The 26,508-nt window shown below is 37.6% G+C and overlaps 1 protein-coding gene across 2 annotated transcripts in view; it reads right to left on the reverse strand.

The window, feature by feature from the left end:
* The window catches only part of GLRA3 (glycine receptor, alpha 3), a 113,859-nt gene that overhangs the window by 13,241 nt on the left and 74,110 nt on the right, over positions 1 to 26,508 (reverse strand). For both annotated transcript variants that reach the window (XM_004682407.1, XM_004682406.1), the window contains exons 5-8: positions 23,185 to 23,267; positions 10,123 to 10,260; positions 7,954 to 8,168; positions 926 to 1,069 (exon numbers count right to left, since the gene is read on the reverse strand). In XM_004682407.1, the coding sequence (XP_004682464.1) occupies positions 926 to 1,069; positions 7,954 to 8,168; positions 10,123 to 10,260; positions 23,185 to 23,267 (580 nt within the window). The remainder of the gene's footprint in view (positions 1 to 925; positions 1,070 to 7,953; positions 8,169 to 10,122; positions 10,261 to 23,184; positions 23,268 to 26,508) is intronic.

Raw genomic sequence — 26,508 nt, forward strand, 5'->3', positions numbered from 1 at the left:
GCACACTATACCAGACTATTATTTTTAATACTTGAGTATGTTTTAATAGAAGTATCCCAGTATTGGATCCTGGGCACAATTTGTCTTCTATACACTTTGATATTTCCTGAACACTTGAGTTCATAGCTTTGCAAATATCAGTTAGCTCATTTACATTTAAAACCGTAAACCACTAGTTATGATGGTCAATATAAACCCCCTTATAGAAGAGGAAAGAGCTTGATTAAATGAGACACATGTAAAGAGGAAGGGTCTTGTAAATGACTAGAAGAAGGACCCTACTGTACTTCTAGATCCAAAAAGGAGACCACGCCTACAACCTCCTGTGGTCTCTTTGTGATATTCTAAGTAAAATAAAATTTATTTGAGGTTTCATTTCATTTCTTTTTTGGCCTTGATAGCAAGGCCTTGATAGCAAGGCCAAAAAATCTTACTGCATTTCCCACAAGGATTCAGAAGACATGTTTTGAAAACATGAAAATATGCATAAAAAGAAGCCACGTTTTATCCAAGCATCACATTATTAACAAATAGGTACTATTTGAGAGAGAGCATGAAAACAATTAGTTCAAAAAAGAAACAACTTTAAAACTTCCATCTTTAAAAGTTCCATGTGATGATTTATGTAAAGTAAAATGATCAGAAACACTTTAAGATGCAAGAAAGAAAGTCTCTATTTTGTTAGGTGAAGCAACAAACTATATTAGAAAGAGGTTTATAAAACTTTCATGTTCAGACAAGTTGTCTAAAATATAGGACGATGTCACCACTTTCTCACTGAAGCTATTTTGGATAACTTAGTTTTCAAATGGACAGAACCAAAGCGACAGCCCACTGATGGCCAGTCCTCATTTCTTCCCTGGGTAACACTGACTCTGCATAGACAAGTAATGTCCCCGGGAACCCAATGGACTAAATTGCTTACTTTATTCTTTCTCTTTCTTCGAAATCTCAGAAGCTCTTTGTGTTGTCTTGATACAAAATTTACAGCTGCATATTCCAGAAGGGCTGAAAACACAAAAAGGAGGCATACTGCCATCCAAATGTCAATAGCTTTGACATATGAGACCTAAATGAGACAGAAGATAAGAATCAGCAAATTGACATGTATTGTTATATTGACTGAGAACAAAATTTTTGGATGTCTGATCTCAATTCTACCATTCATCTATCAACTAAAAAAGAAGGGAATGACACTTTAAAAAAATCAGAAATTTTTGAAATTAACTTTGCAAGTTTTGTATGTTGGTCATATGGTAAGATGTATGTTTTGCCTAAAATATTTTTTTCATACCTCCAGGGCAGTATAGCATAGTATTTGAATGTGTGAGCAGCACTGAAATATTTCTTTATTATAAATGTTTTCATATTTTGAAGTCATTTTTACCTGTTGCAAGAATGGTTAAGAGAATGCCGAAGTTCCCTAGTTTAGTAACATTTCTCTCTCATCTATCATTTTCATCTACATCTAGAGCTATATATTTTTTTCTGCAATATTTGCATACAATTTGCATACATGATGGCCTGTTCCCCTAAACATTTATGTGCATTTTCTAAAACAAATCCTAGCAACACTTAACACAATCAGAAAGTTACCATAGATAAAATCCTACCATCTAAGCCCAAAATAACATTCCCATTTCACCAGTTGTTCCAATCATGCTCTTTTTAGCAAAAACACTTTGTTTTTTCTATCCCAAGATTTAATCCAAAATTTTATGTTGTTGCTACATCTCTTTACTCTTCAGTGTGCAACACTTGTTCAGTCTTTCCTTGCATTTGTGACCTTCTGTATCTTCGATGAACACAGACCAGCTGTTCATTGAGTCTCTCACTTTCTCACCTTAGACTCCTGTTATAAAACTATATCAGGAAGAGTGTTGTCTACTTCATTCAATCCTCATAATCTTTAGTCAAGGAATAATCCATGGAACACAACATCTTTCATGTGAAGGCTTTTAGTTTAAGAGATGAAATGCAACAGGATTATACAAAAGGTTGCATTGTTTCCAAAATGGTGACCTTGACCAGAGCCTCCAGTCATCAGATAAGAGCAGTGGAAGTGACCAGGCCCAGAGATGTTGAAAGGTCACCTGTTGTCTCCAGTTTCTGCTTCCAGGAGGGGAGTTTTAGAGTTATTTCTTCCATAGTTCATGATTCAAGTTTAATACTTCAATGAGACTGTAAAATCTTGATGTCCCAGGAAATCCCTCCTTAGGTGTTGTTAGTTACTGGCACTTCTTAACAAATCATTCTGACCTACTCAGTTAAGCTGGAGTTACCTTGGTGACTTCTCTTCCCCCTACATTTCTATACTGGAGGTTTTGTATTCCATAACATCATCTTTATTGTAACCATGTACCTTCGTATTCCTTTTTAATCTGAGATCTAAGGCCTTCATTTCTGACTTCAAAGAGGACTCAAAGACAGATGAAACCTGTCAGGTGCTTTGAATCACTGATTTTAGGACCAAATTCTTTCTTCTACAGGTGAAGGGTGAAGGGGAATTTTTACATGAATTGTTCTCTGTCAGAGAAATCAAGTTCTCATTCCAGAAAGGAAATGTATGTGGTACATGAATGATAAGACATTATCTAGGTAATACTGTCTCAAAGTTTAATTTGCTTTATATTTTCTATTTTAACATTTATTTTGATGTTAAAGCCACTGTACTGAGTCATTTAAAAATATTTTAGTTTGGCTCCAATTTTTCTCAATTATGCTGTCAGAATTAAAAATTTAGCTAGAGGTTCTGTCTCTGTCAACTAAGGAGAGTATGTAGATAACTTCATTTTCAGCATTCTAACATCTAGTTAGTCTAGTAATGAGATCTCCAAGATCAAAGGTAGACACCCCAGTGATGTTTAGGAATTCTCTGCTGACTCATACAATTGGTTGATACTCATATGCACCTATCTTTAATCAAAAGAATATGAATACATGACTCATTTCTGTGCCCTTTTCTTTTTTCATTTCCTTAAGTGAATGTAATATGAAATCAAATCATTGATAAGCCCAATGAAATTAAAAAATACATTGCTCATAGCAAATAATGCATTATGAAGTTAAATTTACTTATTAAATATTTTGTCCCACTAATAAATTAAAAATGAACTCACTTGTGTCCTACTGGTATGAACTCAGCTGAAGTAATTTTTGTTCCCTGCATTTTGAATAGATATTAGAGTATTGTATTTAAATCAGGAGGATCAAAATACTACTGACATTGTTGTTAATCAATATACTAATAGGAAAATCTGACTCCTATGCAGACTCTCACCTCATTTACATTGCTGTTGACATCCACAACACACTAGCCCTGAAAACTGAAGGGTATTTTTTAAAAAGATGACAATTAGATCCGAACAACATAATGAATACAATTCCTTCACTCCCACCTCATCTCTTCAGTATCATCTCAGATATAAACTTTTATGTGCCAGCACAATCATAGTATTGCCCAAATAAAGCAGCTCAATTTATATTTTCTAATATTTGCAATCATTTTGGTCACTGGTATCTTTTTATTTTTTTAAAGATTTATTTATCTATGCATACAGAACTGGGGTACAGGCCAGAAGTGCAGGGGTGGTGAGAGGAATCACCGGTCACTGGTATCTTTTATGAAGGATAAGACTTTAATTTGAAAACTGTCTTTGTGATGTTTTCTAAGAGCAATGTTTTTATTATGTAAAGACATATGCAGTATTAAAATTCTTGTTCTTTAAGTTGGTGATTCTCATGGGAAGAAATGTTTCAATGTGTATAAAGATTCAGCTAACCTGAGTTTATATATTTTGTATACAGACAGAAATAAAATGACATAATCTTCCTGTTTTTTTGAGAAGCTGTACATCTTATTGTTCATATGTTCTGTATATAATCTTCCTTTTCAAGGTAAGACTTAAGTACTGAGACACAAGTCCTAAGTTCCTATTGTCTTTAAGCTTTATATTTACTCAACAGGCAAACAGACATAGTATTATGTGCTGATTACTGATTTAGACTTGGAGAAAGCTAGTCTGTCCTCTCAAAAAGCTTCTCCAAATGGATTTCACAGACAAACGGGAAGGAAAAGTGAGGAAATTGTTCAGGATAGGAAGAGTTTGCAATTCTCATAGGCTAAGGGATCCTTAACATCTGTGAAATACTAAACTGATAGCTACCTTTGAAATTTCAAGTGTTTCTCTCTCACTTTTTTAAAAGTTTAGTGGTGCTAAATGAAATAGCCCCAGGGTAGAGTTTAGGAGGTGACATCCACATAGAATGGAACAGAATCTTCCTTCTCTCCTTCCCTCCATCCCTTCTTTTCCCCTTGTTTTCTTAAATATTTACTACTATGGCAGAATTTAGTCTAAAAAGGAGAAAGCATATTTTAAGAAATCACTGACTTCGAGGTAGATGAGATTCAGTGCTGACCATCCTTTCTCCTCTCCAGAAGTTCCTGCAGTCCCCCTGGACTGTTGATTGACTGTGAGCCCAGGTGGTCTGACTTTGGGAATGTGGTCGGAAGGGCTGAGGCTGTTAGTGAGCAAGATGCTGGGTGCTTCTGCGGCCTTCCTGACTCTGCTCTCTTCCAGGGAGAGGGCTGCTGCCAGCGCCTGCACTCTGAGGGAGAAGGGAGAGGCCTCTGGAGTAGACCTCACCCCACAGCCTAGATACTATGGGGTGCTCTGACTAGCCCAGCTGAGAGAAACCCAGAAGGGCCGTGAGGAAGAATAAATGTGATAAGCCATTGAGGTTCGGGCAAATTTTGTTGTGCAGAAAATTGTAATCTAATTGCATTGGCATAGTTTTTATATCTCCAGGACTCTTAAGCTTTGCTTAGAACTAGGATTTAGATGAACTTGAAGTCTTGAGCTTTCTCACCCCACCAAGTTTGTGTATGTGCTTGTGCACGCATACATCTAATATGCTATGTTCAAAAGTCTCTAGTGTGATAAAACCTTTCTTTTTTCTTTTTTTTCTTTTTTTAAGATAACACTGGTGAACATCACTGTTTGTGATATGGGGGTGACAGTTCAAACCCTTCAGATGTCTGTCACTTCACTCACCAAGCAACCAGAGTCCTTCACTACAGACCTTTGGTTTCCATGGTGACTTTTATTTTTAAAGATTTATTTTATTTATGCATACAAAGTTGGGGTGTAGGCCAGAGGTGCAGGGGTGGGGAACTTTAGAGGATCCAGTAGAGACAGACTGAAGAGCAGAACAGGTGGATTTACTGAAATATACTGCCGAGCAGAGAAGCAGGCATGACAGGAGAGGTCTACTGCACCATCTGGGTCAGCTCCCTGGCCAGGGTTCGAACTCATGCTGCAGTGGCTGCTGATAGCTCCACAGTGCTGAGACTTAAGCTCTTGCACCACCAGGAACGTCCCATGGTGACATGTTTTGTAGGCCTGCAGATAATAACAGAAAACAAGCACCAGACCTTTCCTGATCCCTCTCAGACTGAATAAAAGGAATGAGCACAGGACTCTACCAGGAATTAATTGAAAGCAGAGAAGAAAGTGGAAGGTATATAAAATACTGCTGTATTCCAAGATCTTCCCAGCATTCCTGAAAGTTGATTCTTTCGAGAACCCATGGTTTCCAAATTACAGTTATAGATAATTTTTTTTTTCTAGATGTTGTCAATAGGAGAATAGTGAATCTTACAATGGAAGACTTCCGGGCATCTGAAGGTTCAGAATAGCAAATCTGAAGGTATTGTTTTAAAACATCTGCTTCTCAGTGCAAGTGTGGGTCATTTCATTGCTTCTTGCTTTTCTAACCTTTCAAATAGAGTAACAATTGCATTTTAAAGAGATTTTTCTATTCATTTGAATGATTTCATCCAACTGGTCAATTCTTGTGCTCTGTGCTGGGTCTTCAGTGTCTACCTTCCTGCATGCTCATGTCCATTCAGAATGTGTATACCTGAATACACTCAGCCTCTTACTTCTTACTAGCAGCAAAACCTGAGATGATAGTGTCACCCACTTCTTCAGAAGTGACCTTGATAAACATTTGTGTATGGGAGGGTGTCAGAATTAAATCTCTTATCACATCTCCAGTGATCACAGTCTCTCTATGATCTGAGATATGGATAGAGTTAATTCACATTTATATGTATAGTTGGAGTATTGGTTGAAATTTATTATTTTTGTGAGATCAAGTTGAAATCAATATCTTGAAAAAGCATTCTTTCCTATTTCTTGAGAAAAAAGAATGAAGCCATCCCAAACTCAAACCTTCTTTTCCTTTTTATTTAAAAATAGAAAATACTTGTTTCTCTATTCTGTTTTTTTCTTTTATTTTACTGCTACATTTTATTTTTGCTTTCTCCACTCAAACCTCCTATTCCCCTACCTCTGTATTAATCTCTTGATCCAAATGTCACAGGCTGTGTTTCAGAGAAGCTTTAATTTCCTGAAATAGAGCATTTTCTGACCTGACTGACAACTCCCAAAATGAGTGAGATTTCATTTCTGTTCAGTTCATGAAGAAAATTAATGAGTGCATTGGCAATATCCTTTACAAATTGACTATGGAACTTCAGCTATTACTTAATGCCCTGGAGTTGTGATATACATATAAATAAACATTGAGGCTTATTAGCTTAATCCTATAAGTAGATTTATAATTTTCACTAGGGCAATATGTTATAAAACACTAGTTAATATGGAGCATTTTGAAGTACAACTGAACATTAATAAAAATAGATCTTGTTTTCAAACCGCCATGAAAACTTAGCCTATTTAAATATCAAATTCTATCTATATTAAGTGACATTTTACTGATGAAATACCCTGCCATCCATTTTATTTATTTAGCTGTTTTAGCCTAATAAATGAATTCTAGTAAAAGTTAAGAGAACCATAACAATGAGTTTATAATATACATGGTGTGGCCTAAATATGCATAAGAAGAGCAAACACAATTTTATTATAGTGAAGTACACTGCAATGGAAATAATAGTGAAGCTTGTTGGAAGACAGACAGCGCAACTCAATTCTTAATTTAGAACTAGCTATACTTTTTCCCAAAGTCATTTAGGCAAAGAAAATAATTTTCTATCACTTTTCTGCTAAAGGGATGAAAAGAACTTCCTATGTTTCATTTCAGCATATTTTATGGAAAGAAATATTGAGTCTTCTACAAACCTCACAGAGGAATTTGATTTTAATTCTGGTAGCTCAGACTTTAATACTGTTGTTAAATAAGCTCTCCTTTTTTTATTGACTTATGTTTGTTTATCCGAAAGCTTGAAGAAAAAACACATACACACACAAATAATACATTAGCAGCTGGTGCAGGGAACAGTGAGTGGACCTGTTCACATGGTATGTGTGGGAGCATAATTGCCATCAGTTTTTCTGGAGGGTAATCTGGCAATGCATTCAATGTGCTCAGTGCAGTAACTCCAGACCTCAAAATTTATAAGGAGAAAATAAACACAAAATATATGTGTGTATATGTGTATGCATCATCTATATTATATTTAATATTAAGTGTACATTATGTATACTGAGTATCTTTAGTATATAAATACAGTTACTGTTAGTGCTTGTAGTAAAGTAATTTAGTAAATTTTGAAGCATCCATCAAAGTAGTAGAATACTGTTAATAATAGTGAACTATATAAATTCAATTTATATAAATGTTTGTCATTCATAAAGCCTCAAAAACTTATAGATAAAAAGGTCTATGGCATATAAGTTTTACTGATATTTCAACTGTGAAGAGAGGATATTGCTTTGTAGAATTTTTCTTCATCCATTTCTGTGTTTTCACATTTTTCCTGCTGTAGTTACACACTCCTTTGAAGTTTGGTAATGAATAATATGCTACAGAAGAGGGTCTAACAAAAATTGATAATTACACCTTAAATATGATATATATTTTAAGGACATGCATTCATGCAAACACTTGTGCAAATCTATGTGTAGAAAGGCTTGGTACACTTGCCTTTGGTAAGGAAGCTCGCGAGCCTGAACTCTGTGTGGTCATGGTAAGCACAGTGGTTATTCCCAAAGCTACCCTGGCCGGAGCAGCATCCATATTGATCCAGAATGAAACCCAGGACAGAATAACAATCAGGAGACTGGGGATGTACATCTGGATGAGATAGTATCCCATTTGTCGCTCAAGATGGAATCGCACTTCTATACATGTGAACTTTCCTAAGCGATTAGAAAATAAATGCAGTGGTTAGTAAAAACAGGTGTTCGCTAAGGCATCTAATATCACAGTTTTATTTTCATAATTTTGTTCCTTAACTTTTGTACTATGATAAAAAGAAAAGCCAATATGTGCAAACTGGCTCCCCAAAATAGTTTTCTGCTAGTATCTAGAAGCAGCTTAATATGAAGTATACTATTTCAGGACATAGTAGGTAGCATTATGCTTTACATTTGGCTATACCTCAGCTTTGGCAAAGCACTCAAAGATCTATTATTTCACTTGACTTCACCAATTCCCTTTGAGGTAGACAGGATGTGAAGATAAATGTATCTACACGTTCTAGAAAGACCTGACTTACTCATTGACTATTTCTGGCACTTTGACAACAACATTTCCATTTTTTATTTTTTATTGCACTCAATAAATATGTATTGCGCACTTATACATTTCAATAGATTCTAGAAATACAGAAACCAAGAGAGTAGATCCAATCCTTGACTTTATGAAATAAGAGGGGAAGAGAATCTACATATCAGTAAGTAAACAAATAAATTAAAGATAGAATTTCAGACAGTGAAAGAGGGGTGAGATCTGAGGGCTTCATTTATGCTTATAACCAAGAGATGTTGAACAACTGGTATTTGAGAGAAGGTATTTGAAGAATGCTGTAGCATTAACTTTAGGATAATTTGGGGAAGAAGCTTATGTACGGAAGAAAGAGCAAGCACAAAGGCCCTGGAGATGAACAAAATTGGTGCATACGTAAAGGGAAGTCACTGTGGACAGATTACAGAGCCAGGAGGTAAGTGGGAGACGAGGTTGCAGCAAGCCGGTACTTCATGACAGAAGCTTGAGGAAACTGATCCACCACCTAACCCATTATCAGAGCCTCCTTGGCCCTTCTAGAAAAGTCGCTTACTATTGCAAGTGCCAAAACAGCCTTGAACAAGGTGTTGACCCACCGGCCCGTTGTCTCTGGGTGGAGATGTCCACCTGGAACTCCATCTTAAATTAGGAGTCAGGCTCACCACTCACCTAAGAAATGCCAATGACTTTCACCAGGTATTGGGAACTGACTAAGGAGATAAAAGAGATAAGTGACCTTGTGCAGTGAACGTTCAAAGCATAGTTCTGGAAAGTGTTGCGGCCAAGAGGAATCATAGTGACTGTCGGGGAATGCTAAGAGCAGCAGCTGGTGTTGATGGGAGAACAGGCATCAATCACAGCGCCATGATGCCTCAACTGCGGGCAGTAGCAGGGTTTGTAGGAATAGCTAATGCCGTTAGTGGGGGGGATAGGGGTAGCTCACAACAGCTGCAAGAAGTGAACACTCCTCATGAATGGTCAGCTGTCACCTAAGCCCACCGACCCTTGATGTGAAGAACGATATCTGGTATCTTGCTTCCAAAGCAATGGGCAACTATGTGAGCATGAGTAGCAGGTGCTTAAACAGCACTACCTTGACATGCACTGAAACTGTGACCAAAAGAAAAGCTGAGGCAAATGAAGTGTTAAGGTAATAAAAAGGCTCTTCAGTATACTTTGCTAGCAAGTAATGTTTAAAAAGTATATATATTTTTTAAAAAGTACATTTTAGAAGGGTTAAGACATATTTTATTGCTTAGAAATAAAAGAGACTTTTTTTGGAAATCTCACTTCTATATAGTGATGGACCTTTTGCAAAAAATAAAAAAAAATTAAAAAATTAAATATAATTGAGCATCAAGTATTTATTTGACCCTATACGAACAAATTCTAGAATATGCAATGAGTCAGAGTATTTGTAAGTTTCAATTGCATTTATTTTCTGCTCTCCATGAAAAACTCTGAGCTATAAATAGTTAAAAGAATTAACCTAGCACCATAAGAAACACCTGAATATCATAAAACCACGTCTAAACACCTGGAGATCATAAAACTGTCAGAAGTGTGATGAAGAACAGTCACCCCTACCTGTGTTGTAATGTTTAGTGCAGTATCTTAAATCTTTCTCTTCTTTCAACAGAAACTGAGGCAAAGTGAGTCCCTCTGCCACTTGAACAGGTGCTTCATCTTGCCATTCAAAAATGAGGTCATTCATGGTGTACCCAACTAGGCAAAGCATAATAAAAATATTTATAATATAAAAGAACATTCAAGGAAATAAAATAATAAACAAAAGCACTTGGAAGTTCACATACCCTGGAAGACCACAGTGGTTTTGTTTGTTTGTTTGTTTTGTTTTTTAACTATTGATGGAGCTATGCTTGCACAAATCCAGTTGAGAGCCCAGCAAAGTTTAATTATATTGAATATAGATCAATTAATGTGAGAAAATAGAATAGGCTGATGAAAAATATACCACACTATGTAAAGACCTTCAAGAACATGCACATGCACTCTTCTTGGGTGGACAGTTACTGGATTCATTCAACAATTCACCGTCGCTCAAATTATTCAGTATACTTTTGATAGAAAAATGAAAATTGTCACTGTTTAGGAGATTGCTAAACTCATTTATCCAAATTGAGATCAATAATGGAGAAATAGAACGAAAACTCATTTTGTTTTCACATTCAATTTTTTTCTTAGGGGCTTTCATGCAAAGAAACTGGTTTTCTGATACTCCTTCAAAGACAACTTTAGTCTCCAATGTAGTTTATAGGCAGCATATATAGTTTTTTTTTTTTTTTGTATAAGGGTTTTTCTAGTTTTTCTTTATTAAAGATTTATTTTTATTTATTTGTGCATACAAGAACTGGGGTGTTGGTCAGAAATGGAGGGTTGGGGTGAGAGGATATACCGGCAGATCTACTGAAATACACTGCTGAGGGGAGCAGAAGGTAAGACAGGAGAGGTCTTTTGTGCCCTGCCTGGGAATCGAACTTGTGTTGCAAGTTCAGTAATAATGAGACTAACCTCTGCACCACCAGGGAAGCCCAATTTTTTTAGTTTATTCTTTGGTTAAATAAGCATCCACACTAATTGATGGAAATATGGACATTTCATAATCAAATTATGTGACTTCATTATAGTCCATAGAAATTTTTAATTTTGAAGTCAGAGGAAAACAGTGAGAGGGAATATTTAGTGGAGGTACTTCTTTCACTCTGAGTAACTTACGAGTGTTCAAGGAAAACAACAATGGCAATTTTGCCTCAACAAGCCTTCAGACATAGGTTTAGAAAAATCGATACTCTTTCTACAAAGTTCAAAGAGTTTCAGCATCTTAATGCTTTAGTTTGGCAGAACTTTACACAAGTCTGGGAATGTTAAGTAGAGAAGACTGGCCGATGAGATCAAATTGTCAGATGAATAATTTCATAATAAGTTTCACAAGGAATACTTTATTGAGGGAACAAAGACATTAACCCTCACTTCAGTCAACAATCTCATGGCAGCTGCAGTCAACATGTAATGAATGTCTACTTGTCACCAAATACTCTGGATTTACTGGGGGCCTCCCTGGTGGCCTAGGGGTTAAGTCTTAGCGCTATCACCACTGAGGCCTGAGTCCATTCTCCCACCAGGGAGCCGACTCACAAGGCCCAGCAGACCTCTCCAGTCTCCCTGCTCCCCTCAGCAGTGTGCTTCAGTTCATCCACCTGCTACGCTCCTCACTCTGTTTCTGGTGAATCCTCTCACTCCTCTCTTACCTCTGGCCTTTGCCCCAGTCATACGCATAAACAAAACAGAAAACGAAAATACAGCCAACAAGTATTTACTGAGGGCTAACTGCTAGACTCAGGGGGTGAAGCGTTAATACTAGGTAGAAAAGAAGTGGCCAGGAAAGGTACAAAGTGTTACTTTATGCAGAAAGGGAGCTGCCCATGAGGCTTGTTTGAGCTGGACATTGACACAAGGCAGAGCTGACAAATGAGAAATGAGGAACCAAGCAAAGGAAATAGCACGGTAAATTGAAAGAAACTGCAAACTCCCAAGGTTTATAACAGGAAGAGCAATGACTTCGCTGGTCTAGAGCCAGGTTGCTGAAGGCACACATGGGATGAAAAGATAAATTAATGTAAGATTGTGTAAACTTTAGATTCCAAGCTTTGTTTTGTTTTGTTTTGTTTTAAGCTCTCTGTGGACAGTGATAAACAACTGAAACCTTTTGAGCAGGGGGTGAACTGTGCAGAAATCTTTCCTGGGGCTCACAGAGTCCCAGCGGCTTGCACATTTTTTTAACGAGACAGTGTTTGCCTTTTGCACTGTGTTGACATTTGCCCAGATGGCGAAAATATGACGGCAAGATTTCTAGTACTGAGCACAGTTGAAAGGAGCGCTCTGAGCTGAGGGTGGAGCAGGAATCCTTGGCTGCCATATCTTGCAGTAAAAATGATGCTACTTTTATTTGAGAATGTCCTTGATCCTTGATGAAGAGGTAATGATTATAATTTTATTTAAATTTGGACCCTTTATAAATGTCCTTCTAATCGTCCATATCAGAATGGGAAGTTTGGAGAAAGCACTCAGGTGCTCACTGAAATGTGATATTTCTTTCAAGACAAAGCCTGGGTGAGACTGATTTGCAAGTTAAAGCAGCATTTGTTTTCTTAAAAAAAATGACTGATATACCGTGGTTATTATGACTAGATCTGTAGTCATTTACTGTCATGAAAATGACATGAGTAAACCTAGATTATTGAGTATTGTTGTCTAAGAAAGATTCTGAGCTTTCAAATTAATATTAGCATTTTGGACACATAATTTACTTAACATTTACAGGTTTTTTTGGATGAGCTTGATGATGAAATTAATAAATATGACCTTTTAATGAGAATGAACATGTGTTGATATTTGGAATAGTTGAGTGATTCCTTATTTTCCAAATGACCAAACACATGATACTGAAAAACACCTATAGGTAAAAGATCCACTCAAAGTACAAGACAGACTTGCAAATGGATTTGAATATCAGAACCTGAACCGCTTATTTTCAACTTCACAATGTAACTAATCGTTAAGACGCTACTATCTTCAGACCAAAGAGTTATTATACAGTTTTCTTCTTTTGAAAGGCTAAAGAATTCTCCATTGTATGTCTACATAGTTTCTTTACCAGCCATGTGTTAATGACATTTGGTTTCTTTCTACCTCCTGACTTTTGCTAATAGTACTTCAGTGAAACTAGGTACTCTAATATCTCTTTAAGACTTTGATCTCGATTCTTTTGGATACATAGCTAGAACTGGTATTCCTGAATTATATGGTACTTCTATTTTAAATTTTTGCAGCAACATGGATGAACCTTAAGGCTATTATGTTAAGTGAAATAAGCCAGTTGTGGAAAGGCAAACAAACATGTTTTTACTTGCATGAGGTATAGAAAACAGCCAAATTCAAAGTACAGAATGGTGGTTGCCAGAGGTTGGGCGAAAAGGAAAACGGGAATTACTAATCAACAAGCATAAAGTTTTGGTCAAGCAAGATGCAATAAGCAGTAGAGAATGCTGTGGAACACTGCACCTGTATTTGCCAATACTGTGCTGTGCACTTAAAGATTTGTCAAGAGGTTAGATTCGTGCCAGTGTTCTTTCCATGATAAAATAAATTAAGTTGAAAAAGGGTTAGTTGCATTTTTGAGAAAGCAGTAAATACATTCATTCTTTTGCAATGCTGGTTTAACTTGCAAATCAGTCTTGCCTGGACTTTCTCTTACAAGAATCACCACATTTCAATGTGCACCTGAGTGCTTATCCGCACTTTCCATTTTGACACAGACAATTGGAAGGTCATTAACAAAGGGTTCAAATTTAAATAGAAGTATAATTGTTACTGCTTCATCAAGAATCAAGGACATTTTGCAATGGTTGATCAGAAGGAGAAGTTAGAGGTAGCATTTCAATGGATCGTTTCGCCAAAATTGGAAAGGATTAATAATTATTTAATGGAAAAAGTTAAAGGTATTTTCAGTTCCAAGTCTAACCCACTGCCTCCATCATACCTCAGTCTTTGCTCACATCTCCTGTCTATCTGAGTCCCTCTGACCAGCTTATGAAATGCCTTTCCTCTAATCAGTGGACATAAGCTCTTTCTCTTGCCTAAGTTTTGCTTAGAAATCACCTTTACTGACATTGATAGACATCAGGTTTTTGTTTTGTTTTCTACCTGGACCCCTAGAATTTAAACTTCATAAAAGCAGAGGTGATTCTGTTTCAGTCACTGGCATACTATCTAGTAGTCTAGAGAGTATGAGGCATATAACAGGTGCTGGAATGTTTGATTTAGAAAAAAAGAAGTAGGGAGGAGGAAGATGTGTGTATTTGTGTGCATTATTTAAGAAAATAACTGTTTAAACTCAATTTAATGTATGAAATGGGAGAAGGCTTGTCTGTAAAATGTTGAGAGATAACTTTACAATCACTTGAAAAAAAATTCTTCTCTGTCACCAGGGAATTGCAAGCCAAAATGAGATATTCCCTATCTATTAGGATGGCCAAAATTCAGAACACTGACCCCAGGAAATACTCAGGAGAATGTGGGGAAATAAAGTCGCATATTTATTGCTGATAACACTGCAAAAGTGGTCCAGCTCCTTGGGAACATAGTTTGGCAACTTCTTACAAAACCTACATACCCTTACCACCCAAACCAACAACCCCACCCTTGGAGTTTACATAAATGATTGGAAAATTTATGTCCCTACAAAACCCTGTTCATAGATATTTGTAGCAGCTTTATACATCATTGCTGAAATTTGGATGCAAACAAGACATTGTCCAACAGATATATATATAAAGCTGTTTATTATAGACAATGGAATGTTATTCAATACTAAAATGAAAGACACAGGAGCAAACCAAGACATTGAAAGACTCAAAATAGGGCCCTCCCTGGTGGCGCAGGGGGTTAAAGCACAACACTAAGAAGCTAAACCCACTTCGGCATGAGTTCGACCCCAGCCCCAGAGGTGACCCATATGGCGTGGCAGACCTCTCCTGACCCACCCGCTGCTCCCCTCAGCCATGTACTTCCTTAGTCGGCCTGTTCTGCTCCCCACCCACTCTGTCTCTGGTGAATCCTCTCACTGCCCCTGCACCTCTGACCTGTACCCCAACTCTATATGCATTAAAAAAAAGACTCAAAAGACCCTAGAAGAGGTGTCCTTCCTCTCTCTCCCCTCTCCCCTTCACTCCCTTACTTCTTTTTACATCATTCTTCGTTTTGTGCCTTTTCCCATGGCAGCTGTAATCCCTGTGGACTTCCCACCACCAATTCACCCATGTGTCATTGCCATAATCCTGTGTACCTCTCCCACGCCATTCTTCACTCCAACCCGGTAAAATATCTCTGGTATATAGTTCATTGATTTTCATTTTTTCTTTATTACACTTGCTTATTTTTCTTCCCCGATCTCTTATGCTCCTGCTATGAATGCAACCATCTGGTATTTTTCTTCTTCTTTCTGGCTTACTTCACCCTGCATGATCCCTTACAACTCCATCCATGTTGTTGCAAAAGGCATGAGTTTATCTTTTTGATTGCTGAGTAATATTCCATTGTATATATGGACATCATTTTTTAAATCCAGTCATCTATTTTTTCAAAGCTGCTCCCCTTCTGGCGGCTAGCTTCACAAAGCTAGGACTTCAGCAAAATGCCAGTGTCCAAGTTTTGTGGAAAAGTATAACGGATTTGGAAGTGAAAGCTGATCAGTGCAAATATGGAGTACTTAGAAAGTAATTTGAACATTTTGAAATCTATAAGCATTTACTTTATTCTTTGGCCATGTTTTTATTTTATAATACACCCTTCTAAGAGCAATGGGTGAAAAGAAAGAAAAGTTCAATTTTATTTATTGAAAACTGGACAGTTGATAGTGATGAGCAACTTGAGCAGAGCTTTGTATTTAACGTTCAATGGGGACTGTCCACACAAAAGATACAAACATGTTAAAAACACATAAAATCTGTCTCAAAAGTTTTCTTTTTGAAACATTTTGTAACCATAAATCTTTAAAAAATAAATAAAAACACTGTGTAAAGATGTTATTTGACAAGTACATTTGCGGGGAGAATAATTACATATGGCTCTGAAACATGTTTGTTGAGATCAAAATCATAGTTTTTCTGACTATATTTCACTTTTTTTTAGTTTAAGTTTTCTTGGAAAGGCACATAACAGGGAATTTGCAAGTGATTGAGAGATGTTGGATCTTGTTTCTGCATTATTTCTTGCTTCAAAGAGAAAATTGGTTAAACTAATTTTAAAGGAGTTTAATTTATTTTGTAATCAAAATAAAGCTCTTGGAATTACTTTTGTTAAGATGAAATATGTGATGTCATTGCAATTTCTTTTGTGAAGTCTCTTAAATTCATTAAAAAAATTGAATGCTGAAACTTTCATTTCTCTGTGACAGATAGGAATAAAAAAATTGGTGAAAGTCATTACTGGGTAAAAACTATGTTCTTACTAAATTAAGAAATCTTTGGAGATGCCGTCTTCTTGAAATTAATTATTGCAATATGCATTTTTCATATTTTGAGCCATGCAGGGTGCACATATCCTTTGTGCACACAGTAAAAGAACAAGTGATTAGTCACCAGGGAACACTCACAGGGAAGAGCAGGAATTGAGGCTAACACACATTTTCTCGTTTCTTTTATTGAAATGTTCTAGTATAAACAAGGAATTTTTGAAGACCTTAAATACACTGTCATCACTTTTAAGCTGAAAAACTATTTGTTAGTTTAAAAAATAGCTTAAAAGATCATAGCAAAAAAATAAAAAATGAGGTTAGTGTTTAATACTTGAAACTATGAGTAATATAGGAAATAAATATTTATTCAAAGGACAGATGTCAACTGAGAATATATTTAAGATGCAACTGATTTTTGAGACTTAGAAATGAATTAGAGGTTTTATATTCAATTTAAAACTTAGCTGGAATCGGGCCCTCCCTGGTGGTGCAGCCGGTTAAAGCGCAGCACTATGAAGCTCTCGGCAGCCACTGCAGCACAAGTTCTATCCCTGGCCAAGGAGCTGACCCATATGGCGCGGCAGACCTCTCCTGACCTGCCTGCTGCTCCTCTCAGCAGTGTATTTCAGTTGATCTATCTGTCCTGTTCCCCACTCTGTCTTTGGTGAATTCTCTCATTGTGCCCCCCAATGCCTCTGGCCTGTACCCCAGTTCTGTAAGCATAAACAAATAAATCTTATAAAAAAATAGTGAGCTGCAATCAAATATGTTTGATCACGTATTCTCAAATGTGTGTGGGGGTTTGTGGAGAGAGAAAGAGAGAGATTGATTTCCTGGGTTTGACCCAGAATGTTAGAATGTTCTTAATGAGCAGCTGGAATTTAATAAAACAAAGGGAAGAAAATGTTCACCCGTGGCTCACAATAGCTGACTATTGCCAGGAGAAATATTACTCAAGTAAATTTTATTGACAAGGAATAACTACTATGTCAAAAAAAGTTTTGAACTAAAAAAAATTTACTTCTAATTTGTGCTTTGCTTTGAATAATGTTATCAAAAACCAAGTTGTGACATGTGGCTTCAGTAAATTGTCTAACCACTGCCAAATCATCTTCCTGGTCATTCCATTTTCACGCCATCTCTCTGGCATAGCCAACCTGCAAACGCTGTTCCACTTTGGTTATATTTCTCTCTGAAGACATGACACTTAAATTATAAGCCACAACTTTGACGAGCCCTCTTTTTTCTTTGGATAACAGTGGCAATAAAGTTTGTGATTCCTAATTGCTGTGTTGAAATGACAATCTCACTGATAATTTTGTTCCATTGCTTACAGCCTCATGAAATCACCCCATGAGAGGGACAGACAGTGCTTTAAAGTTCCCAGGAGGCATCTCAAGTCAAGTCAGAAAGGGACTTGACTTGAGATCGTGTGGAGCCTGTGTGAGGAGGGAAAAGCCAGGACTGAATGGACTTGAGGCCTGGGGTGTTCTAAGGAAGGAACTCCAGGCATTGAGAAAGCACCCTCTAGAGACAGAATAAACAATTTTTTTTAAAGATTTATTTATTTATTCATACAGAACTGGGGTACAGGCCAGAGATGCGGAAGGTGAGAGGATTCACCAGAAACAGAGCGGGGAGCAGAATAGGCAGATCGATGATGTACACTGCTGAGGGGGCAGTGGGCGGGTCAGGAGAGGTCTGCCGCGCTATGTGGTCACCTCCAGGGCAGGTGGGGGTCGAACTCATGCGGAAGTGGCTTTAGCTTCTTAGTGCAGTGCTTTAACCCGCTGCGCCACCAGGGAGGGCCCAGAATAAACCATTTTTTATAAAAGATTTATTTTTATTTAATTATGCATACACTAACTGGGGGATAGGCCAGAGATACAGGGGATGAGAGGATTCACCAGAGCAGAGTGGGGGGCAGAACAGGTTGATCCACTGAAATACACTGCCAAGGGGAGCAGCGGAGAGACAGGAGAGGTATGCTGTGCCATGTGGGTCAGTCAGCTTCCTGGCAGGAGATCGAACTCATGCTGCAGTGGCTACCCACAGCTTCACAGTGCTGAAAATTCAACCCCCATACCACGAGGTAGGCCTCTGTCACTACTCAGACTTCCCTGTGAGGAGGTAAGTTACGTCAGCAGCTAGCTTGTTCCTTTTAAGTTTCCTGAGTTAAATATGATCACAATGGCCCACATTAGCTGCCTTATGTAAATGATGCATACATTATTTACTGTTATTAAGACAGAAAGAAAGCACTATTATTTTTACCAGATTTCTGTCTTGTAACAAGACAATTTCCCTATTTTCATGGAGCTACAGTGTATCAGGCCTTGGCAAGAGGACACAACCAAAAACATGAACAGAGAAATAAAAAGATTATTTCAAATAGTGATGCATATTATTAAGGGATATAGGGATGGGAAGTGATTTAGAAAAGCTCATTAAGAATTGATCGCTGGGCCCTCCCTGTTGGCTCAGCGGGTTAAAGCACAGCACAGAGAAGCTTAAGCCACTTCCGCATGAGTTCGATCCCCGGGAGGTGACCACAGGGCGCGGCAGACCTTTCCTGGCCGGCCCGCTGCTCCCCTCAGCAGTGTACTTCGTCGATCTGCCTGTTCTGTACCCCGCTCTGTCTCTGGTGAATCCTCTTACCCTCCGCATCTCTGGCCTGTACCCCAGTACCCTGTATGGATAAATAAATAACTCTTAAAAAAAATGATTGCCAGAAGTATGCTGAAGAATGCAAAGAAGATGAAGAACTGAAAAACTTGAGAGATGAAAGCTGGGAGTATATTCAAGTGTATTAATAGGAAGATTCTATATATTAAAGTGAAAAGAGTTAAAGGTGAAACTCACCTTACTGGAGTTAAATTTAACCTGTGAGCTGGTAGAGGAGGAGGCTGCAGGCAGCGGAAGCACCCACAGAATTACACTAAAAGGCTTATTAATGTTACTGTATGACCTGCTTCCGCAGCAACTGTGACTGACAATTTCTACTTAGCACCTCGTGTTTAAGAAACAGCATCTCTATTGTGAGCTCAATTAATTTCTTTTTTTTTTTAAAGATTTGTTTATTTATGCATTCAGAGCTGGGGGACAGGCCAGAGGTATAGGGGTGGTGAGAGGCTTCACCAGAGACAGAGTGGGGAGCAGAACAGGCAGATCGACAAAGTACACTGCTGAGGGGAGCAGCGGGCGGGTCAGGAGAGGTCTGCCGCGCCATGTGGTCACCTCTGGGGCAGGCGGGAATCGAACTCATGCTGAAGTGGCTTTAGTTTCTCAGTGCTGTGCTTTAACCCGGTGCGCCACCAGGGAGGGCCCTCAATTAATTTCTAATAAGAAGGCGGGCCATATTTAATGGCTGTGAATTATGAAGAGGACTCCTGAGGCAATCAACTTGTTTTTGATAAAGGACTTAGCAAACCAGGAGGAAGGAGGCCAGAGGTTCTGTTTTCCTTTGTTGAGTGTTTGCTGGATTTGGAAATGTCCAGGGAAAGGCAGTAACAACAGAAGCTCTGTTACATGTTCCCACTGGTGTTTGCAAAATAGCCCCAGTAAGTTTTCCTGGTTCTAGAAAAGTAAGTGCAGAGAGCAGCTACCCCAAACACCGCGGTCGCAATCATCTTCCTTAAATAACCAGCATTCTGGAATAAAGGTTGCACTCATGGGCCCCTTTTCTAACTCGTTTTTTAAACCAGTCATTTACAATGCAGTTTTGCTATCAGGTTTGTGTTTATCACCAATAAAGGTGGCTCCTTTTTCGAGTATCTATTAACAAAAGCACATTTCCCAGTACTAGATAGGGTGAAGGAGAATTCCTTCCAGCAACTTTTAAACATAGGCATTTCATTCATCTATCTATCTATCTGTCTGTCTGTCTGTCTGTCTGTCTGTCTGTCTGTCTGTCTGTCTGTCTGTCTGTCTGTCTGTCTGTCTGTCTGTCTGTCTGTCTGTCTGTCTATCTATCTATGCATGCTTGTGGTATCTTGGCCCTACTTTTATTCCTTTTAACTGGCCTATGATAGCAACTTTCAACAACCTTGGTTCATTTGGCCTAATTTTTTTTAAATTAAAAATTTTATTTATTTTTACATAGGGGAACTGGAATATAGGACAGAAGTGTGTGTGTTGGGGACAGGGTGAGTGACACCAGAGACAGAGAGGGGAACAGAACAGGTGGATCCACTGAAATCCACTACTGAGGGGAGCAGAGGGAGACAGGAGAGGTGTGCTGCGCCCTGTGGGTTATTTCCTTGGCCCGGGATCCACCTCATGCCTCAGTGGCTGACCATAGCTTCATAGTGTTGGGACTTAATTCTTGTGCCACCAGGTAGGCTTCTAGCCCAAGTCATTTTCTTCTCCTAAATCCGAACAGCTCTACATCAGCTATTGTGTAACGCCCAGCTTTGCCATTGGAGTTAACAAATGTCTTACAATATTTCACACGATTTTTTTTTTCACATTTTCTCATGTATCAAATTTTTCGATTAAGAGGCAGACTCAGTCTGTCTTCTAAGAGACTTCCTGGTCTGGCTGAAAGATCTCCCCTGCTTGTTGCTCTTTCCATCCACATTGCTAAATACAAAACCTTAATGAAAAGCATATTATTCAATTTTTTTTCCCATAGATTCTAGTACACTCTTCTGTGTGCACTTAGAATTTGAAAAATACTTATAAACTAAACGTATTTACTTAACAAGTTTTATTTTTTTAAGTCAGAGAAAGGTATTTCCATTTTTTCGTACCTAAAAGAGAAACCATAGAGGCAAGACCATCTTCCCCGATGATGTGAGTTCGCCATCTAGTGACAATTCACCACACTGCAAAGCTTGTCTCTGAGGCTTGGTCTGTGTCCTTGAGATTTTCCTCAAGAAGACAGTTATCTCAAAACATTAGCTTTTCTTATCCTGGACATTTAATGGTGAACTTTATGTAGTATACACACATGTTGACTTTCAAATATGTGCATATGAAAATAATCTTATCATGCAGTAGTACTTCAAAAAAATTGTAAAGTAAATAAACAAAATATAGTTTCAAAGAGCAGCTCTCCTAATACGTTAACTATAATGAAGCCAAGATTGCTAGAAATCAATTACGTAGCACACTGACATTCTCTTCTGGCATGTGATAATCTTTTTGACATTAGAAAAAGAAAATGAAGCTTTCCATATTCTATATAAATTAAGTTACAAAAATATAAACATAAAGCACAAAGCATCAGGCAAAAATATATATATACAAAATATTCAGGGTATAGTAAAATATGTTCAAATGAGTCTGCACCATTTTTATGTTTTGTTTATTTATTTTAGTGCAAACAACCTTCATTTTACTATTTTGTGGTAGTTTGAAGATGGTTCATTTGATGTTCCTCTCAACATTATAGAAACTTATTAAGAGTTTATATATTAGGCATTTTTCAGCAAACAGTGTATTACACATACTTATTCTTAATGTGAATACATTACTAATATAATGAATGTTCTTTCATAAAAATATATATTTTCTATTATTTCATAATGAATTTAGTTGCCTTCAAAAGAAGATTAACTGCTTGTTTCATTAATTTCCTATATGCTTAGAGAATCATTATAAAATATACTTTAAAAACACTATCAAGTTATACTGTTAGCAGTAAAATCTACTTACTGAAAACATAACTTACTTTATCCCTTTAACTACAACATTCTTTAATGTTTAATTGATACTCTTGGCAATTCCCTTTATCAATGCACGAGTTTAATTGAATATTTAAAGACATATAAAAATAAAATGAAACATAAAACTTACAAGAATAAAACTATGATCAAAGCCCCAGACCTTTTCCTTTCATCTATATTTCATCACCACAAGAAAAACATGGCATCACGCTTACTTTGTGCACGGTCTTAAACACTACAGACCGATTAATTTGGTGGTGACCATATAGATATTTCAGAGCACCAGAGGGACCTGAAGTTTTATGTGTGAAACAATTAGTGGTGCACGTGGGCCCACTTTGCAGGGAGAAAGTGAAAGGAATGCCTGCAAGTTTGGGTAAATCTCTGATAAGATGTGAGGAATTTCCTTTCTCTGGTAAGATCTATACCATATGTAGCAGAGTAAATGCTAAATAAATATCAGCTGAGGGCCCGCAAAATGGCTCAGGTTAGCACAGCCTTGGAGAGAGTTTGCTACTACCACACCAGGAAGGAGGAGACTTTCACTCCAAGTCACCACTTGCACCTGGGTCTCGAACAATGTCTTTGTTGTAAGAAAGAAACATGCAGAATACTTGGTCTGTGGAATGTATTCAACTAAAACTTATTCTTTCCTAATTATCATGCTTTTATCTTTGAGGATTTGTATAGAGAAAATAACTGTTTCTCAAGATTATGATGATTATTATAAACAAACTATTATATTTAGGTTCTCAATGTATTTCTCTGTCACAATAGAGCAGTCATATGTTGATAAACATTATTCACTTTCAATGTCTGGAGAAACGAAAGTCTTATTAATTTATATCTTACCAAAATGATTAAAACATTTATATAATCTATATAATTCATTAATGTTGATATCTACTACATGCTTTTTAAAGTATTGAGAAAAGTTGTACTTACAGCTTTCCAGCTGCATTATACATGTTTGTACATCCATTGGAAAATTCTTGAGGTCCATTGGACAGGAAAGTGTTAATGTCAATCTGAAAAATGTTCAAAGTAGTTATCCTTAGAAGAAATTGATATCATACTAATATTCTACTGTTGAGGATACAATTGGAAAATATGTTGTTTTGACAAAGGTTAACAGCTAAGTAACATTTGCTAGAGTCTTGAATAGCTGTACCCTTATATCTAATGGGAGAGGAAGAGAAAAGTCTATATGTTTAAATATCCAACTTACATATGTAAGCATTGTTCTGAAAAAGAAGTCTCCACTTCCAGAAGCCACGTTTGCAAAATTAAGAATAGATTCTGGCCCTCCCTGGTGGCACAGTGGGTTAGGATGCAGCACTACAAGCTAACCACAGCCACTTCAGTGTGAGTTTAATCCCCGGCCCTGGAGGCGACCCACATGGTGCAGCAGACCTCTCCTGACCTGTCCACTGCTCCCCTTAGCGGTGTACTTCGTCAGTCTGCCTGTTCTGCTCCCCACTCTGTCTCTGGTGAATCCTCTCACTGTCCCTGCACCTCTGACCTGTACCCCAGTTCTGCATACATAAATAAAATCTTTTTAAAAAATGGATTCTAGGGCTCTCCTTGCAGGCACAGTAGGTTAAAGCACCACATTATGAAGCTCTCTGAAGCCACTGCAATCTCCTGCCAGAGAGCTGACCCACATGGCATGGCAGACCTCTACTGACCAACCCACTGTTCCCCTCAGCAGTGGATTTCAGTACATCGGCCTGTTGTGCTCTCCACTCTATCGCTGGCAAATCCTCTCACCCACCACACCTCTGGCCTGTACCCCAGTTCTATAGCATAAGTAAATAAATATTTAAAAAAAATGGATTCTATGTAATTAATGCCAAATTTCAAAAGGCATCCTCCCTAAAAATTAAATGAACAACAGAAGGCAAGAGAGTGAACTATCTGGACAATGGGTGCTTCTGGATGTGGAAAGGCAAGGTGAGGAAGAGATCCTGGGCTGGGAATCTTGGACCTCTGCCTCATCATTGGAGATACAGTCAGTGAACAGCCAGGGCTATTCAGCAGAGGGACGACTGGATCTGGAAGAACTGAAAGTCTCATAATTAGAGTGTGTGGAGCTAGGGCACTGCCAGAGCTTGTCAAGGTCAAGAAACACACACAGAATAGAATACTACTCTGCTAGTAGAAACGATGACATCTTGGATGGAGCTGGAAGGCTCATGCTAAGTGAAGTGAGTCAGGTAGAAAAAGACACTGGATGATTTCACTCACACAGACAGAGAGAAACAAAGAAAAGGAATGGAAAATCAAAAGCAAAGTGAACCCTAGAAATCTGACTGCAGAATTGAGGCTGCCAGAGGGGAGAGCTGGGGAGAGGGAAACCAAAGTAGGCAGGGTCCAGTGGATGGTGATGGAGGATTGTGGGAGCTTTGTGATGGGGCATGGAGTGGGACATTCATCTGAAGAGGGCGTGCCAAACCCTACACAAGGTGGTAAGCCTTTGTGGACTCAATAAATATAATACATTAAAGTATGTTAGAAATAATAAAAAATAGCCCTTCAGAATCTATGATATATTGATGATTCCATGATGGCCAAGTACACTTCTGATGGACTTCACTCAGTGGGATGACCCGGATGGTGCATGTCAACCTTTCTTCTCTTTTGTCTTTATTTCCAAAAGTATGTTTATGTTGACATTTCAGATAACTCATCACTCTTGATTTTTTTTTTTAATTGGTAAAGTATATTACCAAAGTAGTTTCTGGACTTCCAAGGTTTGGAGTTCCTATTCCTGAGAAGAAGAGACCAAGCATCAAACAAATCTGAGTTCAGTCAAATAAAATTGCTTCCTCATGGGCCCTCAAATAGCATTTCTATGTAGATGACAGACATAACTTGAGAAATCTAAATGGCTGTCCATGTGAAGTTACTGAATTTTAGAGTCTCAGGAGGCTCACTTGATAATTTATTCAAGTCAGAACCCCAACACACTAAAATAACTGATAGAGTTCATCAAAACCACCTTTTTTAACGAGTTCAGTCAGATTAAGTGACAGTTAAATTAGGTTAAGTGTGATAGTGGCTATTTACAAAGTTCTGTCTTAAAAATGTCCATTGCACATTCAGGGAACACAATGTCCTCTCTTGTGGAAGGGTTTGTTAGATGTGTATGCACATTTTGAACGTGCACACACTGATTTCCCAAACAGCCAAGCCTCTCTGTCCAGCCAGTTTCAAATGTTGGCTTAGAGAATGAAGTCTGTGACCTTTTGTGTGGAAGTAAATAGAATCTCAGAATCTTTTCCAGGTTCCCACAAGCATGTGATGTCAAATTCACATCCAGCCTATTTTTCTGGCATAAAATGAGAGACATTACATAATTCTTAAGAAGAAAAAAAGGCAATTGAAAGGAACTTTGGCAAAGAAAAACACTTGGTAGAAATTCTGTCATAAATCATATTCTAAAAAAAAGAAACCTCTATTGATTGACTTTCTTTTTGTTGAAGGCACAATACAATTGCTTCTTTCACAGCATATGGATGAAAATAAAAAAAAACATGAAAACGTGGTGGGTGCGATATTGAATTTCTTTATTAAAACATTACATATAAATTAAAGATATGTCCTGACCACTTCAAAAGAAAATGAAATCAAGACACAATGAATCACATTCTACTGTTTTGGAAATGAGTATCTTCTTGTGTAAGAGAGGACACAAAGTTCTCCTTCTGAGACAAGACACATAAACAGGATATGTGTCTTTTTTATGTTCTCTTAAGAGGGCCTGGCCTAGTAAGGTAATAATATTTGAAAAGATGACTATAACCTCTGCCAATTAGCCTGTTAAAATCGAGGCATTTTTGAACAGTTTTCCTACAATAGGGTGTCTATCACTACCCTTATTTGAAGTTAAAAAAAATAGAAAGGGCTACTACTTCAGACTTTTCAAGTATGAAGTGTCTTTGAAATATTACCTGTAACAACATAATAGATAACGCATCTAGTGTGCTATACTATTTGTTAAGTACTATTTTAAATACCTAATGTGCCACTCAATTCATTTGTTTCTTACTACAAATGTCTAAGACAGATAAACTATATTATCTTCATGTTAGAGAAGCGGACACTGTGAACTAACTCATCTGACATTACAAAGTCAACACTGATAGAAGTGAAATTGCAACTTGGAAGAATTCTTGACAGTAGAGATTGAGCGTTTCTACGAAATGGATCCTCTAATTAATATGACTGCAAATTTCCTATTTCTAGAACACAACATTTTATACATTA

This window comes from Condylura cristata, unplaced genomic scaffold (genome assembly GCF_000260355.1).
Source record: "Condylura cristata isolate star-nosed mole 26May11 unplaced genomic scaffold, ConCri1.0 scaffold00014, whole genome shotgun sequence".
In the NCBI taxonomy this organism is placed as follows: domain Eukaryota; kingdom Metazoa; phylum Chordata; class Mammalia; order Eulipotyphla; family Talpidae; genus Condylura; species Condylura cristata.